The sequence below is a fragment of the Anas platyrhynchos genome, chromosome 3 (assembly GCF_047663525.1).
Source record: "Anas platyrhynchos isolate ZD024472 breed Pekin duck chromosome 3, IASCAAS_PekinDuck_T2T, whole genome shotgun sequence".
NCBI classification, from domain to species: Eukaryota; Metazoa; Chordata; class Aves; order Anseriformes; family Anatidae; genus Anas; species Anas platyrhynchos.
Window position 1 is genome coordinate 65,672,043 of NC_092589.1, and position 19,129 is coordinate 65,691,171.

At 42.0% G+C, this 19,129-nt stretch overlaps 1 protein-coding gene across 9 annotated transcripts in view; it reads right to left on the reverse strand.

Annotated features, from left to right (window-relative positions):
• Positions 1-19,129, reverse strand: part of NCOA7 (nuclear receptor coactivator 7) — an 88,844-nt gene that overhangs the window by 37,497 nt on the left and 32,218 nt on the right. For 7 of the 9 annotated variants that reach the window (XM_038177749.2, XM_038177750.2, XM_027454589.3 and 4 more), the window contains exon 3: positions 11,647-11,900. In XM_038177749.2, the coding sequence (XP_038033677.1) occupies positions 11,647-11,900 (254 nt within the window). Of the gene's footprint in view, positions 1-11,646; positions 11,901-18,005; positions 18,088-19,129 lie in introns of those variants that run through there. The other 2 variants (XM_072036032.1, XM_072036033.1) reach the window with 2 other exon arrangements.

Consider the following 19,129-nt stretch of genomic DNA (forward strand, 5'->3'; position numbering starts at 1 on the left):
CTCCTTGCATGCTTTTACCTTGGACTCTGGCTCTCACCTGATCCCAAAAAGAGCCAATTCAACTGATTAAAACAAAAAACTAACTCAATATTTTTTGTTGGTGAAGCGAATTGACTTATCTTACCTTATGATCAGATGGAGCACGGGCAGGAAGCACAGGGCCTCCCCTCTCAGTCACAGCAAGGCGTTAATTCATGCACAAACATCAGGCTGTTTGTATCACTTATCTGTACTTATGAAACCATTGCTTATGAAAACTGTAGTCACCAGGCATATGGAGCTTGTCTAAATCTATACTGAACCTCTTTTAAAAGAATTTTTAAAGAGAAAACCAATTTGCACCTATAAAACTTGTTTATTGCTCTTAAAGACTGAGGAACAGCCAGAAAGAATCGGATGGCATAAAATCAGCAAGTTTTAGCAGCAAATAGATGGCTGACAGGAGAGCAGTAAGGAGTAACAGATTTCATGAGGGAAAGAAGCCCTCCTTAGTTTCAAAACTGTGTTTGCGCAATTCGGTCTCTATGAGGAGTTAATGAGAATTGCTATCTCTGCGGAGCTAAGTGACAGTTACCATAGCAAAGAGCGAGCAGCTCCTCGAATACCATGAATAAACTGCTGGCACAAGCTAATACACGCTGCTAATATCCTGCTAATACATGATGCAGAGCCAATCCATCAACATAAAATGGCAGAATCAATCTCGCTCTTATTACCTTTCCTTATATTTTATGGAGTGCTCTAAACCATGAGTCAGTCTTATTTGAGATTTTAGTATGAGGAACACTATTTCAAAATGCAACCCTGTACAAATTTGAGATATCCACACTATTGTATAAAACAAGTTTTCAGTTCCTCTCTTGGGGAGCTTAATTTTTTGGCCTATGCTTTAAAAAAAATGTAAATAGTTTCCTAGTACTAGTTTCTGCTCATCCTATACCAATCTATTAGTTCTTACTGCATCCCAACCTGTCTAATCCTTCCAGGGCAAGGTGGCATTTAAACAAGTGTGGTGTCACCTCTGAGGATGGCGGAGGAAAAGAGTGGGGAAGAGAAGAGAGGCGTGGGAAAGGGGAGGACAGGAATATCTGAAAATACAACAGCCCTACCACAGCCGAAGCACTTGGATCACAGAATCACAGAGTGTTTTGTGTTGGAAGGGACCTTAAAGCCCAACCAGTCCCAAACCCCCTGCCATGGGCAGGGACACCTCCCAGCAGATCAGGTTGCCCAAAGCCCCATGCAGCCTGGCCTTGGACACCTCCAGGGATGGGGCATCCACAGCTCCTCTGGGCAGCCTGCACCAGAGCCTCACCACACTCAGAGTAAAGAATTTCTTCCCAATATCTAATCTAAACCTACCCTTCTTTTAGTCTAAAGCCATTCCCCCTTGTCCTATCACTATGCTCCCTCATAGAGCGTCCCTTCCAGCTTTCCTATAGGATGATAGTGCCAGTTCCTACCTCTGTTATTTCCTTTGGAAAATGACAATCAATAGCTTTCTTTCTTCATTATCACTCCTATATCTGATATATATAGATTTTTATATTTTTTTCCTGAAGCTTGTCTTTAGTTCAAACTGATGCTGTCTGGATACATGAAAGCACACTAATTTTAGCCTCCCATTCCACAGCCAGATGTCTTTCTGTGCATTCCTACATATAGAGGAAGCAGTGGTGAAATAAAAGATGATCTTTTTACAGAAATCTTTAAGTGTGACCATTCAAAAGGAAATCCAGGGAAATCCACAGCCCGTGAGCAGTGGATGTCCACCACCTAAGGGCAGGTTAAACAGCTACTGTCTGCAGCTCTACAGCCACCAGCTGTAGAACTACGTGGTGTGCAGGTACACACGTTATCTTCAACCTAGAGGTGTGAATAACAGGAAAAGCAAAGATACAGCAATAAAAACTTCAGCATGGGCTGTTGCAGGCTTGCTGGTTATGCTGGGCACGCACACAGCAGGAACCCCACTACCACATTATTATATCCTCAGCACTGTTTGGCAGCAGTAAGGTCAGGTTCCCCACTAGCAACATCAGCATTATACTATACACAATGTTAAATCAATCTTCCACTGCAATATTGACTTGCATGATGCTTGCAAACTCAGCATCCAGAAGCCTCTTCCCCACCCAAAGTTCAGTTTTACCAACATAAAAGAAATGCACAGACTCGAGACTAGAACCTGTTCACATCTTCTGTCATCACTTCTTCCAGCTCCTAGTTCAAGACCATTCAACCTAAGATCCCTGTGTTTGACACTGCCTTTAAAACACCCTGCCCCCATATTTGCGTAGGAAAAAAGGCCCTCTTGTATGCACTGATACAGCCAGGCAGAGCTGCGGGACAAATTTAATTTTGTGCTTTGCACAATTTAGCAGACAGAAGGGTATCAGCTGTCTTACTGTATTGCAACTGTAACCCCAGGCTTAAAGGAGAAGTCTGTACCCAAAAACTAGCCAGGTCAATCATATTAAAAAAAAAAAAAAAAAGACTATGATTAAAACACTTTTTCTGCATGCAAGTTCTAACTTTCCTGAAAATCAGGGAAAAATCCTCTATGTTTTCAGTTTAATAAAGGCAGTAACAAAGTGTCTGGTGAGTGTTGCCCTGGATAGCCGGCACTCTTAGGCACCTTTTCCCCTTTATTCATGGCGCATTAAAGAGCTTTTCTGGCAAAGTTGGTCACCTGCAGATGCACACTCCCTGCAGAGCTCTGTGGTATCAGAGCAAACTGCACAGAGCAGACTAAGTGTGTCAGTCTCTGAACACACTACAGAAATACACACTGTGTTACTGGCAACCCCAAGAAGAAAGCTCCACACATTCTTAGATCAATCAGATCAGGTCGTTCTCGCTTTCTCTCACTTAACTGAGCAGCTCCACAGACAGTCGGTATCTACAGGGCTAGGGACCCAACTCTTATGCAAATTTTACATCCTGTTTTCTGTTACCGAAGAAAACCCTGATTGGTACAGGAAGGAAAGATTTCATACTGCCATGTCTGGCCACCACTGGATGAGTTCATTCAGGTTAAGTTAGGAAACAAAACACTAGAAATCAGAAAAGGCAGAGACTTCCATTAAGAAACACTCTTCATGTACATACCTTACTCTAAAAATAAATAATAAATTGCAACATACAATTGAAACTGCAAGTCAATAAGGTGGTTTTTTTTAATACCTAATACACTTTTCAGACTAAGCAATGATTAAGAACAAACCCTTTCACGTAAATTGACTTTAATTTCTTTAATGTATTTACCTTGGCAATGACAGAGCCTTAATGCACACGACTGCACAGCTGTTCCCTGAAAGGAGATCTAAGATCAGTCATTTTGGAGCACTATTGGATTTGGGCACAGCTCCACAAGCAGTTTAAAGCAATCGATGATGAAGCTGTTGTCAAAAGCGTGCATAAAATCTCTAACTGTTGTATCGGGGCCCAAAGAAAATACGTGAGGAGAATTAGTCTGCCAGCAGAACAGGGCTGAAGGAACATATGCACAGGCATTCCCCCCAAAAGATGGGCATTTTAGAAGACCTGAGAATACAAAACTTACATTACGTAGAGCTTCCAAGCATGGCCCCTCACACCTGCCCGAAGGCTGTAAGGAGCTCACTCACCAGGCACCGCACACCCGGGCTTCCCGGCAGCCAGAAACACCCATGCAGAATAAGAAGCCTGAAAGCACCTCCAGGAATGCCTGCTGTTCCTGGACTGATGGAAAAAAATGGGGAAGTGTGGTTCTTCTCCCCAGGACCAGACTAAAAAGGACGCCCATCCCAGCAGCAGCACAGGGCACATGCACCCGGAGCACTCCTGGGGCTCGGGCTGCCCCACAGGCACCCTGCTGGCTGTGCTCACACCACTAACCCATACACCCTGACAGCAAAGGCCTTGCTAACCACGCAGGTGTCTCTCTCCCTTCGTTATCCCCGCCAGAAATACAACAGCCCCGTTCATTAACTCTCCCAACACACTCCCCGTTCCAGCACACGTCCAGCTGCCACAGCCCCACAGCACGCAGCGTGCCCAGTTGCCGCACAGCTTTCCTCCCATCCTCCAGGGGCTGATTTTCAGCGAAGTTAATTGCTTTTAAATGCAGAAGCCCTCCAGAATGCAAGCGCTGACTCCTCTTGAAAACGCTGGCCTGGGGTAAGTAGGCAGCCCTTGGAGGTGTGCCTGGTTCCTTCAGCCATGAGACCAGGTTTAGCTGATGTAACGCTAGCCATACTGCGATCTGACCTTTGTGGGGCACGTCACAAGACTTCACCGTGCTAAATCTTGCTTTGAGTAACCGCTGTAGGAGAATGTAATCTTTAGAAAGTACCAAATCCTGGTATTTCCCCTCCAGCGATGGAAATTCCACCGCAACCATTCAGAATTTCCTCAGTAATGAGCACCGCTGTTTGAAGGGCATGCCAGATTTCTGATCTGCACATCTCTCTCCAACTCCGAGCCTGCTTGTCCTGCCAAAGCTCTTTGCTATGAAATTTCAATTACATACAAAGGAAATTTGGGTTAAGGCTCTGCTTCCCTCCTCCCCAAGGAGGGTTATAACCAAAGGACTATCTTATAACCCCCTCTTTTCCCCCAAATGTTTGCTTCCTCCCCCAGCTGGGCTGGACAGTACCCAGTAAATCAAGTCAGCAAATCTGAGTTAAAAGCAAAAACAGCCCCCGACCCAGCACCCTGGTCATGGAGGTTTGGAGAGGGATGATGAGGATGAGCAAAGCCATGGAGGATTTCACATGTAAGGACTGCCCAAATCCTTCAGCCTGGAAAGGAAATGATGGAGGAGAGGTATTTTAGAAAGAAAAGGCTACTAAATCATAGGAGGCTTGGGGATGGTGAGTAGAGATTGACTGTTCACAGGCCCCCACCTGCTGAAAATGGCCAGAGGATGGGAGAACACAGAGGAAATAATTATACAAAATTCAATGAGCTCTTCATCTTCCCCAGACACCCAGGTGTGGCCTCTGTGGGAGAACAAATGCTGAACTGAATGGGTCCTGGTCTGCAGAAGCATGGCCATTGCTACGACCCCGCTAGCACTTCTTCATCCTAGAATCATGGACACCAAGCTTGGACATTGTGGTTCAACAGCAGGCACACCACAATTCCCATTATTCCTGTGCATAAAACTTGCAAGTACTGTTACTGTTCATTTCTTCCAAGTGACCCTCCGCAAGCTTACACTAAAATATGCACATTACGTGCCCCAGTAATTTTTCAGACCCCTGTTTCTGGAAATCTGTTCTGGAAATTTGTTCTAAACCTACTCTTAGAACACAATTTGCTTGTGCTCAAATCACAAAACAATTCACACAACGCAGCACTGGTAACTTGCTTTGTTACAACTCATGCAACCTTGGACAAATTTGACAGTTGCATTTTTTTCCACCTAAGAGAAGTGTAAAACACACACAGCAAGCAACAGATACCTTCACGTGTTCAGTCTTCCTACCAAAGTGAGATATTCTCCAAGTTGGAAACTTGTGATGTTCCAGAATTTAAGCTCAAAGACCTCACAAAACACTGGTATGTAACATCAGCAACATAACTCTTATAAACACAACTGGCCTTGACTGACTGACTGACAACTACAGAAAGGAATATCAAAATGTTATAACAACCCTTTTCAAACACTTACATTTATTTATATATAAATAAATAAATATATATATATATATATATATATATATTTAGTATCTGTGAACAGGAAGGTTTTTTTATTAATAGACTCTTATGACTCCTACATAGAAAGAAGCTCTGCCAATTAAAAAAAAAAAAGCATCATTTAAGTTACATTTTGCTGTAATTTCTAAGTGCCCGAGTGAAGAGAATCATACCAAAGGATACAAAAATACATCAATTTTCCTTCTATTTCTCTTCCTCCTCCCTGTTTCCCAGATGCAGACCAGAAAAATATTGAAAATTCAACCACCAGCATCACAGAATGAGCCACAATTATAACTAGCTTTTCTTTTCCTCTTAACACGGTTAGGAAATCTCTATTTTTATGCTACTGGACACATTTTTCATGTTCTGTTCTTTACTTTCCCATTTCAATTCCCCCACTTCTCACTTAAAATTTACAGTAGTTTCATTACTATCAACAGCCTATTTTACGCTTTGCTTTTATATATTCATAAAGGTTTGCTTCCATGTAACTGTAGCCTTTCAAGCAGATCAACCTTCTGTCTGAACTACAGCTTTTGAGGCAGCTTGTAGCATGCTGACAGGCAATACCTAAGGACTACATTCATAGCAACAAGTTTCCCTCGTATATCTTTTACTCAGCTTTACAATAAGCAGGAACTTACCCATCAAGGTGAGGATTAAAAGAGGATTCCATACATAGAGAACTCAAGAAACCTTAGATGTTTCCATTTGATTTTGTTGGAAATTTAGTGCTAGCAGCATTATTTCAGGTGCCTACCCCTCCAGCCAAATTCAGCTGCCTGCAGAAAAGGCATTCCTTCTGCAGGTGACAGCTTCTTGTAAACACCAATTAACAACTCAGCTCGAACATAACCTGTTAGTCTTAACACCAATCCCCTGGGATTCAAGATCATTTGTTCTCTATTCCCAAACAAGTGCTCTGAAACCTGCTGTCTTTCAGTCAGTTGTCCACCTCGTTCTTTCTACATGGTTTCAACAAGTAATGTAATATATCAGCTGTGTGAAGCTTCCCATCCAGCCCACTGCCAGCCGTGTTCAGTTCACACTCATAAATTATCCCAAACTCCTTGTTATTCTACCCAGGCGATTATAACAAAAAAAAAAAAATAAGTTATTCCTCTGCTGCTTTAATTTTGAGCCTATTTAATAAATGGCCTGACAATTAGAAATCACTGTGAAAAGTGGGCTCAGTAAGTGTCCCGCGTTTTAATCAATTTAAACTCTCCAATAATTGTCACTTCATTGCAAGCAGCCATCAGCTTTGGAAGTGGCAGTAAGTTTAGCTGTATGAGGGGAGCTCCTCTGCTGATTTGGTGCCAATCAGGGCAAATCTCACCACACTGCAAGTGCTTAAAATTGCTACATCCTCACTGTTTTACTGACCAACAACTGCTCTTGGCCAGCTACCCAGAAGGTTCAGAGGCTCTGTAACTGCACGCATGCCATGCTGCTCCCATACCACCCCTGCCCAAATCATGTCAGGGATAACAAACCATAAAGGAATCCACTGCCCGCCTCTGGGGACCTGCTTTGGCACCCCCTGCTCAATGTGTGCTATCTTGTCTGATTATGTGGGCACAGATCATTTTTCCTTCTCAGGACTCCTGTCACGGTATTGAGGACTCCTGCTTGCTTTGGACAGAAATCAGACACACAACAAGATGAAGATCTATTAGTGTGACCTCCCACTCGCTGCAGGAATTGAATGGCATGCACTGAGTAAGAACAGGAGGCTGCACGAAAAGAAAGGATGGGTTTATGAGTAGAGGGCAGGATAATAAGCTAGCAAACTAGACTTTGTTTTGCTGATAAAACAGTGTGATGTGGGGCAAGTAACCTAAACCAAGCTTTTCTTCACGATGCTTTCTTTAACAGTGACTAACTCCTCACATATGCTGATCACAATTTCAAGCAAAATCAGTGTAACCTGGGAATACACTGCACATCTTGATATTGTCATATGACAATATCAACATGTCACGTGATATTGTTTTGGAGTAAATATACAAATGAAATTCAGAAGGCTGCCCTCAGCCCTAATTTACAGCACTACCACACTGCTTTCAGAATGTCACATTGTTTTCAGTCTTCGGTGGCAAAGCACCATCACCTTCACCTGCTTTAGCAATTCCTGACAGAAATGCTGGTTTCCCAGTCTCACAGCACCCTACCCATGTAGTCTGTCCCAGAGATGTGGACTCTGCCCTAGAGACACTGAAGTGGTGCCTCCAGGCTGTTACAGGTCCAGCACTGGGATCCTGCAACTCACCCTCATATTTGTGGGAGTGTTTTAGAGCCTGTGACATTTACCAAAAAAAAGAAAAACAAAGGAAAAATAATTTATATACTTATATACATATATGCATATATTCAGATATATATTACACATATGTCTTGAAGCTCGGGAAGTCAACATCTTCCAACAAAACAGGCTTCCCACAGAAAGTGTGTCTGAACTAAGCAGCCAAGCTGCAGAAGCAGTTCTCCTGGGTTATCCCAGGAAGGGCAGAGCATCCTGGGCACTAGGGATAGCAGCTGGGGTGCCAAAGCAGAAAGTGCATTGTGCTGAACAAATACTTCCGTAGAAGTCTGACAGAAGATTACCTCAGCAATAATAGCAGAAAACATAAGATGAAGTTAAGAAGCCAGTTGCCACATAAGCTAAGAGACAAGGGAAAAAATAAGGAGAACATTGTTTCCATTGGTCCTCAGAAAAGAAAGAGCAGCAGTACTGGTGCCTCTGTCATTTTAAGGTAAGAAAACAAGGGCTATATCTGCAAAGCAATGTCTTAGAGTGTGAGATTTGGAGACTGAATGGTACAAACATATTGCAGAACCAATATAAAGGCACTAAATAACACAAGTGCTAATAGAGACCAAAAGCATGAGGTTACACAGGAGAAACTTTGTGGTGCGATCTGTTCAGCCATTCAGCAGTGTCTCGAGAGAGGTTATCGGTAGTGCAGTACCCCTGGGTTACTTGTGACGGTGCCACCACTGTGCCAAAAGCCATGCTGAGCAGAACAATCCTGGATGGGGAGATGGATGCTGGAGGGATCCTTTTTGCAGGGTGCTGAACTCCTCCTGCCCGGCTCTGCGATGCCACCCACCGGCTGCGGACAGCACCACACCACGGCTCTTGGCCAGGAGCTTCTCGCCCCACAGCTGCACACCGTCTGCTTCAGAGAATAAGCCTTTAAGCATTCTGTTTTCTACAAAATGTGGCAGGGAGCACCACCACCTCCAGCTCTCCGCAGCCTTCAGAAGCTGCACTGCAGCCACCCTACTGGAGAGGGATTGACCTAATCAACAGAATCCTTCTCACATATTAACAGCTCTTGCATAAATCAATTAAAAGGAAAAATTCAAGGTGCAAAAAGTAAGGTTGCCACCACCAGCATTTGCAAGTTTATAAAGGCAAATGTTCACCAGCTTCTAAGGAAGGGACACAGTGCGTGAGGAACAAATTACAGTCGGATGCCATGTTCCTTCCCTGTTTCTCTAACAACAATAACAAAGCATTTGTGGTCCTGAAAAATATGAAAGGGAGATTATTCAGACGGCTGAGGTCTTCATTTGTTTAGATGGAGAGACACGACCTTGCTGGGCTCAAAGCAGCTTATGGCAGGACCTCCATGAAGCCACAAAATAAATTATGCATGCATCATCGTATCAACACGCAGATCTGACAAACTACACAACTGTTGCTGCATTTAATGCGTTTTTCTTTAGACTAGAAAAATTAGGCATTTTGGTCAAGTGCAGAAAAAAATTAGGAAAAAATATTAGTAATTGCCATATTAGATTTCCTTAAAGCTCTAAGCATTAAGTTAAAGCTGGATAATTAGAAAACAAAACAAAACAAAAAAAACACTTCAGGCAAGCAAACCCAGAAAAATGGTTAACCATAGGAATGAGAGGGAGATCACTTCAATCTCAGAAATATCAGTGAAGGGAAAACTCAGAAGATATCACATGGAAAAAAAAAAAAAACAACTTTCAGGAGGGCTGCAGTGACAAGTGGCTGAGCACAGTAACCACGTTAACAGGTACAGCTGCAGGGGAAGGAGGCCGGTGTAACACAGGCAGGCTAATACTGCAGCAACTAATGTCTCACCTGAAATTACCGCATTTTGAGACTTGCATAAGGAACACAGAGATATTCTATTTATTTCACAATCAACCATTTTCCACCTCTCTCTAAGCTTTCACTTCTACAACTTTGATGCTCCAATTGGGTAAAAATCTTTATTTTTCAGGACCAAAAGCATGAGATTATATAACAAAGGGGTTTCTCTATGGGTTTTGTCAGCAGGGTCTGTGCTCAGGTCAACAGTAGAATTGAATTCTTGTATTTCTCAGTGCACTGCAGAACCTTGCACATCTGCCTGACAGCGAGCAGTGTGACGAGTCACCCCCACAACCACAGCAGTCCACACAAAACACCAGCGTGCTTATCAAACATTAGTAAAACCTGATTTTGTATTGACTGCTGGATCATTAGCCAAGGAAGACCTGGAGGGCTTTCTATTCTCCCACGTCAGCCAGAAGGACCCGTGACAGAGGCACGCCATCCCCCATCTCTCTATAGCAAGCACCAACTGGCAGAAAGCTTCTCACAAGACTCCTGACACACTAGAGAAACAGACCCCAGCTACCTCACGCAGCCCTGAATTCCTTTAGGTACAAACCAACAATAAATTGACGCCTTAGGAGAAGCACTTTGTTAGCGATACAACAGGACTTCACACTTCGGGGTGTGTGTGGTGGTCTTTGTGTCTAAAACCAGCATTCTAATTCATTCCTTAATAATTATTCAGTTTTCCTTCTACTTGTTTTATTTCAAGAACAGCATGGTAAGAACTTCTTAAGACAACACTGAAGCAACTTTTCTTTTACTTCCCAAATCACTGAACTTATTAGATTCAAACCTGCCAAAACTTACAGTCAGTATATCACTGCAAACTCTTCTGCTTGCTAGGAAACATTGCTCCACGATTTACCTTATTTTTGGGAAGGCCCATATTGCCTCATAAAAAAATCTTTTGATGCAGCCTAGTCTGCATGTGGCAGTCAATGCGTAACAGCACTTTTACTGCTGATTCATTTCCTTCTCCTAGCGAGGAATCCTCCTCAGGAATCAGCTGTCTGTGCACACTGCGTGAGCAGGAAAGAAGTCTGTTTGCACGATATCTGCAGTATTTTGTTGCCTTTCTTCTTTAAAAAGAAAGAAAAAGCGCTCTCTTAAGCTAAGAGTTCATTCCTATAAAATATCCTTTCAAATTCCCTCTCGATAAGTAATTTTAGATAGAATTTATGAAATACTTTGAGTACTTCACAAATTACAATCCAGAACTGCAAACATCTGTAAATGGTTTGTATCACATATATTTATGCACAAACTTTATTTTCTCTGAATTAATTGCAAGAATAAATGTAAAGAAATGTATTTATGACTGACTGAGGTACTGACGATACAGTGGGAGGGAAGGAAGAGAACACGATGTGTATTTCAGCACATGAAACTTTTGACATTTTGTTTAAAAACATGTAGTTAATTTCCTTACTTGTTCACACTTCAACGGACAAACTGGGATGAATTAAGACTGAAGTCTTATAATAATGTACATCATTTAAGAAACAACCCAATGGAAAAAAATGAACTCCAATTTCATAAAACATTGGAGAAAGTCTAGAAAAACAAATGCAATAATAGACTTAACTGTTGCCTGTAACACTGTATTTTAGAACTGAGAAACAAGAAATGCTTTTTCTTTAAGAACTGGAAGGGTAAAGTTAAAAATAGAGGATACGTAGAACACAATTTTGTTTGCTTTTACAGACAAGATATCCAGAGTCAACTAACCTTTGAAGGAAAGACCGTAAAAACAAAGAAAAATACATTAACAAGCTATCAAAGCAAACACATTTAAAATTACTCTACTGATAACTCACCAGTACTATAGTATCTTTTAAGTTCTGTGCGCCTGATGTCCTTCAGTTGATTGTATTTTTTCTTTTTCTTTTCTTTGTCCGGAGCAGTTTCCTTTTCCCCAGAAAATTTACAGTTGTCTTCAGAGGAACTGATTTGGTCCAAAATAACTTTACTTCCATCATCTTTCTCAGCAGGAGTTTTGGAAACAGGAGATCCAGGTGAATTGGCAGAGACAGTCTCAGCGTTTTGCTTGGCTTGCCTCTTCTTTTTCAAACTGTGCATATAAAAAAGAAAACAAAACACAAGATGAAGACATAGCTAACCTCTGCAAACAAGTTAACTCATTTGCTACCTTGATTTTTAAAATGAATTGAACATCAAAATTGCTTGTAGCTTTGTAAAAGCCAGATTTTGCACGTGTATCTCGTATTATTCTAGGGCATGCTCTTCAATCACTGTATCACCACATGTAGGTTATCTTTTCAAGAACAATTTTTATTTATTTATTTTTTTTTAAAAGATAATGCTTTTACTGTTGTTTCCCCTGTTCCTCTTCCCTAGTAAAAGAAACAAAGAACAGTCAAAAAATTGTTTTGTTTTTAAGCAAATACATCTACCTTTAGAAAACAGAACCATGTTTTCAGGATGAAACTTAAAATAAAACTTCAGATCCTAATGTATAATAATACAACACCTAACAGTAATTTCATGGTCAACTGCTCTTGCTTTATAGAAAGCTGCTTGTTTTGATATAAACTTGTTATTTATTTCTATTTTGTCCAAGGTTATCTACCAGTGGCCACCCACACTAACCGACACGTGCTCTTGCACAGCTCACGTCACCTTGCATCTCAGGTGTCACCAGCAGCTCATTCAGCAGCGTGACCCATGTGGTTGCAAACTATTTGCACAGAAACATTTTCCAGACCTTTGATCTCTTTTGAGAAAAATGTTAATGCCCTGCCAATAAATCTGACAAATTACCACCAACAAGAATATTTCCTTTTTAGAAGAAGCCTTAAAACACAAGCTCAAGCGAGAAAGATGCTGCAGGAATCCTAAAACCATTTTCTGCTAATTCATCATCTTTGCCATGGACTTTCAGGAAGAACAACGCTTGCTTTCTGGGCTGAGGGTCAGGGTCACTAAAATACCCTCAGTTACCACTTGTGTAAGAACCACTGATGCATTCCACATGGAACAAAAACCTAATGCTTTGCCCTAACACATTCACTTCTTAGTTACAAGGTACCTAAGGGAGGGAGTGGTAAATTAAGTTTGTTGCGGCTAAAAAATCAGCTACATGCACAGTAAGAGATACAGACAGAAAATACAGACATCCAAAGATTCACCACAAATGTGGAAAGATTACGTGACCTCCAGGAGCAGTTTAGGGAAGTATGGAAAAACTTTATGGTTATGCAGGAATCTGAGAGATGGTTCTTTCCACCACTTCCATATTCTAACAATATATTTGTTTCAGGCTACAATATAAAAATAAATACACAGAACAGTGAAAATTGTATTAAGACATTTTAGGCTACAAACCACTTTTGTTTACTTTTTGGTGATTTTTTGTTGTTAGTTTGTTTTTAAAACCATTAAATCCAGTTCCCAAGTTTGAGACTCCTAAGCAGGGTCAGTCTGACAGGCCACACGTAACCAGCGTTTCCCAGCGAAGCATTCCAAAAGACAGTCTCACAAAAGCAGTGTCTGTCTCACACATCTGCATGCACATTTCTTAAATGCTTTCCACTACCTGCAGCCAACTCAGTAGGGACGGGTCCTACTCATGCAGCTGTTTCTTAATTGCTCAAACCACAGATCTGGGAGGCAGGCAGTAGAAGCTCACGCTCTGCACAGCAAAACAGGTTCTGTATGTGTGAAATTTTACGGACCAGGTCCTGACTACATATATATATATGAAAACAGCCTACAGAGACTTCTGAAAGATAAAAGTGAATACATCTATGTATCAGATGAAGTGCTTTGTTTAGATTAGAGAAAATTTGGGTATGCAAAGGAAGCTTATCTTTGACTAATAAGGCACAAACCCGATCAAAGGCTGCTCTAACAGCTGCAAAACATTGCAGTCGCATTGCTTATACAATGTCTATAATTAGCCCTGGTAGAAGTCTCTACAGAGCAGCCTGCTCCACTAAAACAACACATCCTTACCTCATGGCTGAACTTGGTTGCTGCCTTGTAAATGAGACATGCCCCTGAGTTTTTACTCCGGTGCCACAATGACCGTCCTGCATGCATGTGCCGACCCCACACTGCACATACCACGCACCCTCCAGCAGCCCCAGCACACCACTGCTGCTGCAGATGGGCAGGGGTGCCCGTAAATCATATCCTGTCTTCAAGATGTACACCAGATTTTCAGCTAATGCCGAGCCTGCTCGTCCTGCCCACTCCTCCATTTCAAGGCAATGAGCACCCAACTCCCAGAGCGGTGACCCTGAAAAAGCACTGGATGAGGACTGAGTACCCGTGATGTTCACCACAGGAGCAGGAGTCACCGCAGCTCTGCCTGGGGTTATGATCTGTGCTGACAAGATACTGCTTTTTAAGGTTTCTAAAGCCTGGCCAAAATTACCCCCCAATTTACTCACTTTTCAAAGACCTCAGCTGAATTCCCTAAGGAACCAAAAACAAGCCTTCAACACCATTTAACCCTGTAAAACCAGCCTCATATTCACTACGTGTTTTGCCTTTATTAAGTACACCCTCTTAGAACAGCAAAACCAAAGTCCTGTACGTGCACAAGGCAATTCATTACCAACATGCACTGGCAGAGCGCTGCAGAGATTGGGCTCCATGGCAGGAGAGCCACTGCATATTAAACAAAACTCCATCCCCTTGGGCACCCCTTCAGCATCTCCCACACCAGACGGCAACCCCAGGAGGGCTGAAGCACTGACTCAACTGAAATGCCCAACAGACGGTCAAATGGGAACTGTGTATTGCTCAATAATTGACCACAGGCAAAGAGCAGCAGGTCCACATCGCAGCAAGGCTCACGAGCAATCCTGCTCATGCTAAGGTTTTAAACTCTTCCTCTCTTGAACAAGATACTGAGGGTCTCACCTGCTCTTCTCCCAGCTCTCTGTTATTTCCTACACTTCCTGGCAAGAATGGTCATGGAAAACTTATTTAAGAATATAATTTGTCAAACTATTCTTTTTTTGACTGCTTTGGAAGATTTCTAGTGGTTTTGCTCTGAACAAAAGCGTTGTTGCTTCTGAGAGAGGTGGCTGATGCCCCATGCCTGTAGGTGTTCAGGAGGGATTTGGATACTGCCCTCATTGACATGCTTTACCTTTGGGCTAGCCCTAAAGAGGTTGGGCAGTCGGAGTGGATGATCTCTGAAGGCCCCTTCCAGCCGAACTATTTTTTACCTTACAAGAGCCAGAGCTGAAGGCCACATAAATAAAGTCCTTCAGTTTGACAACAATGTCAGGTTTTGCAATTAAAACAGCCTTTCAGACAAAACAATGTGCATCTGGACAAAGTATTACTGCAGATGATGTTTGTTTTTCAGTATCACAGTTGAGGAATATGCCGTGCTTCACCAGGAAAGTTGCTGGGGAAGGAAGAGGGGGAGAGAAAAAGGGAGGGCTGGAGACAGTTTATCTGCAAAACCACTGCTGTTTCTGAAGAGTCTTACACATCTGCAAATTCATTTAGACAACAGATAGAGCTTTTCACACTAATTGGTTCTGACAGGCAAAGCACCTCTTCGGTATTTACACAGAGGCATCGTTTTAGTGCTCCTCAAAGCATTTTCTGAGCAACAACTGATACTCCATTTTCTAAATTTGTCCAAATATGGTTTTCCAGTAAAAGCTTTCAGTCTATTACCATGAAAAATGGATGGCATGGGAGCTTTACTACCAAATCCCATGAAAATCAGGGGGAACTAGTTTTTAATGGACACTGGGAGCTGGCTGCAGAGATTTCTGGCACCTGCTCTTTAGCCTGAACATGGAACAAGAGCATTTTGCAACACAAAGACTGTTCTCATATGATTAAATAAGGACTAGTGAGCTGAAAGGCATAGCATTTCAGAGTGGGCAGGTAAAAGTACAATGTCAGCAGGGCTTGCTTAAATTAATTTGCAACTGATTTAGAAAAAAAGAGTCTGGGCACTGACTTACAGGAGAAGAGCCAGGAAACATTAAGAAATTACCTAGTTCGTCTTCCAGATCAAAGTCTATTTGATTGCCTACAAGAAGCAAATAAATATGCATTTTTAGAATAAAACGGATGGAGTTTCCCATATCACCAAGATAGGTCATTAGTGTAAAAAGCAAACTGATCAGACAAAGGAGAGGTGATGCAATCTGCAAAACTTTCACTAGAAGACTACAAGCAATCAAGAAAACAATGCATCCCTGATATGAGAAAATAAAGAAACAAATCTAACAGTAAGATAACTTTTTTTTTTCTAGAAAATGCATTTGGTTTCAATTCACACTTATTCATCTGAAAGGCCCAACTAGTAATTGAATTGGAACTCATTTTGTGTGTATTCAATAAGTAATCACAGACAAAGAGCACGAGGTCCCCATCAATGGTTGTCCTAAAAACCTCCCAGGTTATTAAGACAAGGCTGGTTTTTGTGTGTGTATCTGGCATACCATCAGCATAACACCCTGCAGAGCACAAACAGATCAGGTTCCACAAACACGTTTCTTTTAATTCCTTATTCGTGCATACATGCAATAAGGTTAAACAGAAATTGCGAAACTCTTCAACTATTTTAATCCCCTTTGTTCCCATCAAGATTCCTGTAAATTTGCCCTGTGCACAAAATCATATACACATTTTTTTCCTTCAGAATTAATCATTTTCATCTACATTTTACAACTCTTCACTCAATAGCTGTACTAATTTCTTTGTATGCTACATGCCTTTCTCCACCCATCCAGAACAGCTGAATAAATCAAATTCATTGTGTTCAACAATTACGTACAGAAACCTTGCAGCATGACTGTGCTGCGATCTGATCTGATGTAGCCTGATGAATAAGTGATCTCAGGCAAAGCAAACCATTACTGCTTGCAGAGCCAAAGGAAGTCAGCCTGCTTGCCAAACTGTAACGCCTTCTCCCGACTTCCTCAGTGCAGCTACTTTCACTTCACAACAGCACGGAGAAGTGTTCATCCCCAGTGAGAGATCTCAGTAAATAGTGGCCACCCTGCAAGAAAGCACGCTCCAGCAAACAGCCGCCGCCTCAGGCTGGTGTGCATCCTGTTCTGGAAATGAGTAAGCCACAAGGCTGTATGTTTACAACTGAAACAGACTGGTAGGGGAAAAATAAGGGAAGGCACGCATTTTTGTTAATTTCAGTAATTAACTGGAGGGGGGAAAAACCTATGATAAAAGTAGCTCTGAATAAGCTATCAAGGACATCACGCACGGCTGCAATGAACTGAGAAGTGCCCACGCTCTGGCCATACTCTGCCAGGTCTTCCCAATGACAACGCACACAGCAGCTACAGAAACCTCTGGTATTGGTACCACAGGTCAAAGCTGGAAAATTCTACCTTTATTGGAACTCCTGTTACTAATTGACAACAAATACCAGCTCTGGGTTTTACACATGGTCAGCCATCAGCAATGCTCAAGGAAGGAACCATGCTTCAAGGAGTAAAGTGCTGTACTGACAGTTCAGGTATGTCCATTTCTTCCTGATATTGCCAGTAACTTACATTCACATGTCCCTTTACCTTTCCCTTTACCTTTTTTTCATCATCTGTAACATGGAGGAAATGATTTGTAGCCATACTATTCCGGAATCCAAGAAAGGCTGTACCTTCGGATAGGAAACTGTTCTGAGATTAAATGAGAAAATGTTATTTTTTCCCCAAGTCTTCTGCTGAATCTTAAATAATCTACTTAAGCTCTCTCTTATGTTAATTTTAGATGGGGGGGGGTTCACAGTTTCCCAGGGTAAAACTCAAGGGAGTTTTGAGCTCTCCGAAAGGTTTAATTTTCTTAAATTTAGGAATACAGTGCTCCCACAAATAAACTCTGTTTTCCAAGCCATGAAGTATCCCCATCTTTTCTGTTTACTTAGTGAAAGAGGTTATGAAGCATTCAGCACTCCATTGCCATGACAACAACTTAATGAAAACCTTTCCATAGGGACAGGATTTTGGAAAGCTGTTTTAGTCTGATTTAGACATCTATTTAATTCCGTCTTTTAGAGCCTCAGTTACTGCATGCTCTTGAAGAGGAGCTTTAGACAGAATGTAAAATGAAGAGATCTCTCCCTTAAGAGTTACTCCTTTAACTTTGCCTTAAATTCATTGAACAGCATTGTTCGATTAAATCCACACCACAAATCTATCTCGCCGCAAATACCAACCTGACTTTTATCATAATCCCATCCTGCTCCCCCTCTTCTCCTTTGCTAACAACACCAGACACTTCTCATACCATAGTGCTCATGAATCATCCCAAACCCTCTCCTACACATGCAGTGAATTCCTCCCAGGCTGGCTCAGTGAGACACTTTTGCTCCATTGGAGCCTCTTGCTGGGGAGGAACGGCCTTGACTGGTCCCCTCCGGCTGGTGCACGCCGCTCCATCCGCTCCCCGCTTGCTGAAGCTCTGCTCCCGCTGACAGCCACGTGCTGGAGCCACAGAAACCACAGCTGTGCTCACACGGCTGAGCTGGACAGTACAGGGAGGCTGCACGGCTTCTGCACAGGACAGTCACACTGTACTGAACTGCGAAGATTATTTGATGAAGACAACAAGCACGTGGTCATCAGGCTTGCTGAAGTATGTTTGATCCCCAGAAGTTTCATCAATTCCTCCTTCTTTGCTTCAGTTACGGGTTCTTCAATAAACCCAACTTCCATGAGACCAAAAGGAAGGATCTTTTAGATTACTAATTGATTAAATAGGGAAATAAATGCAAGAATTGAGAACTTCAGAAAAAAAAATAGAGAAGCCTACAGGATATTAGTAGTCCTACAGGAATGTGTATTGCTCAATGCAGTCAGCACTACTCACCCACTTTCTTAGATAAGTGCCATATTTTCTTGCAAATATACTCAGTTTTAGTTTTGATTAAACCGAAAAGTCAGAAGGAAGTTTAATGCTCAGTGACTAAAATAGCAATAAACATTTACAGTGAAGCAATAAAATAGCAAATGAAATTCAATGGTCAAAGCAAAATCCAGGGGAAAGAGAATCCTAACGCAACACGCATCGTGCAGCAATAACGTAGCTGGGACCCACCTCCAAAAGAAAAACCTAGGGAATGGTATTTCAGTATTGTACCTACAACGTGTATTGGGGTCATAACGATAAATTGTTTCATGTAATACTGCCAGACAAAGTGATAAGCAGCTAAAAATAAATAGCTTAGGCATGCTGTGTTTGCTAAAGACATAAACAGATACAAAAAGCAGCCGTGAACATTCATTGTGACTGTTCCTTCACGCAGCAGTGCCAGTTCAAAGGCACTTTGCTGAGACTGCA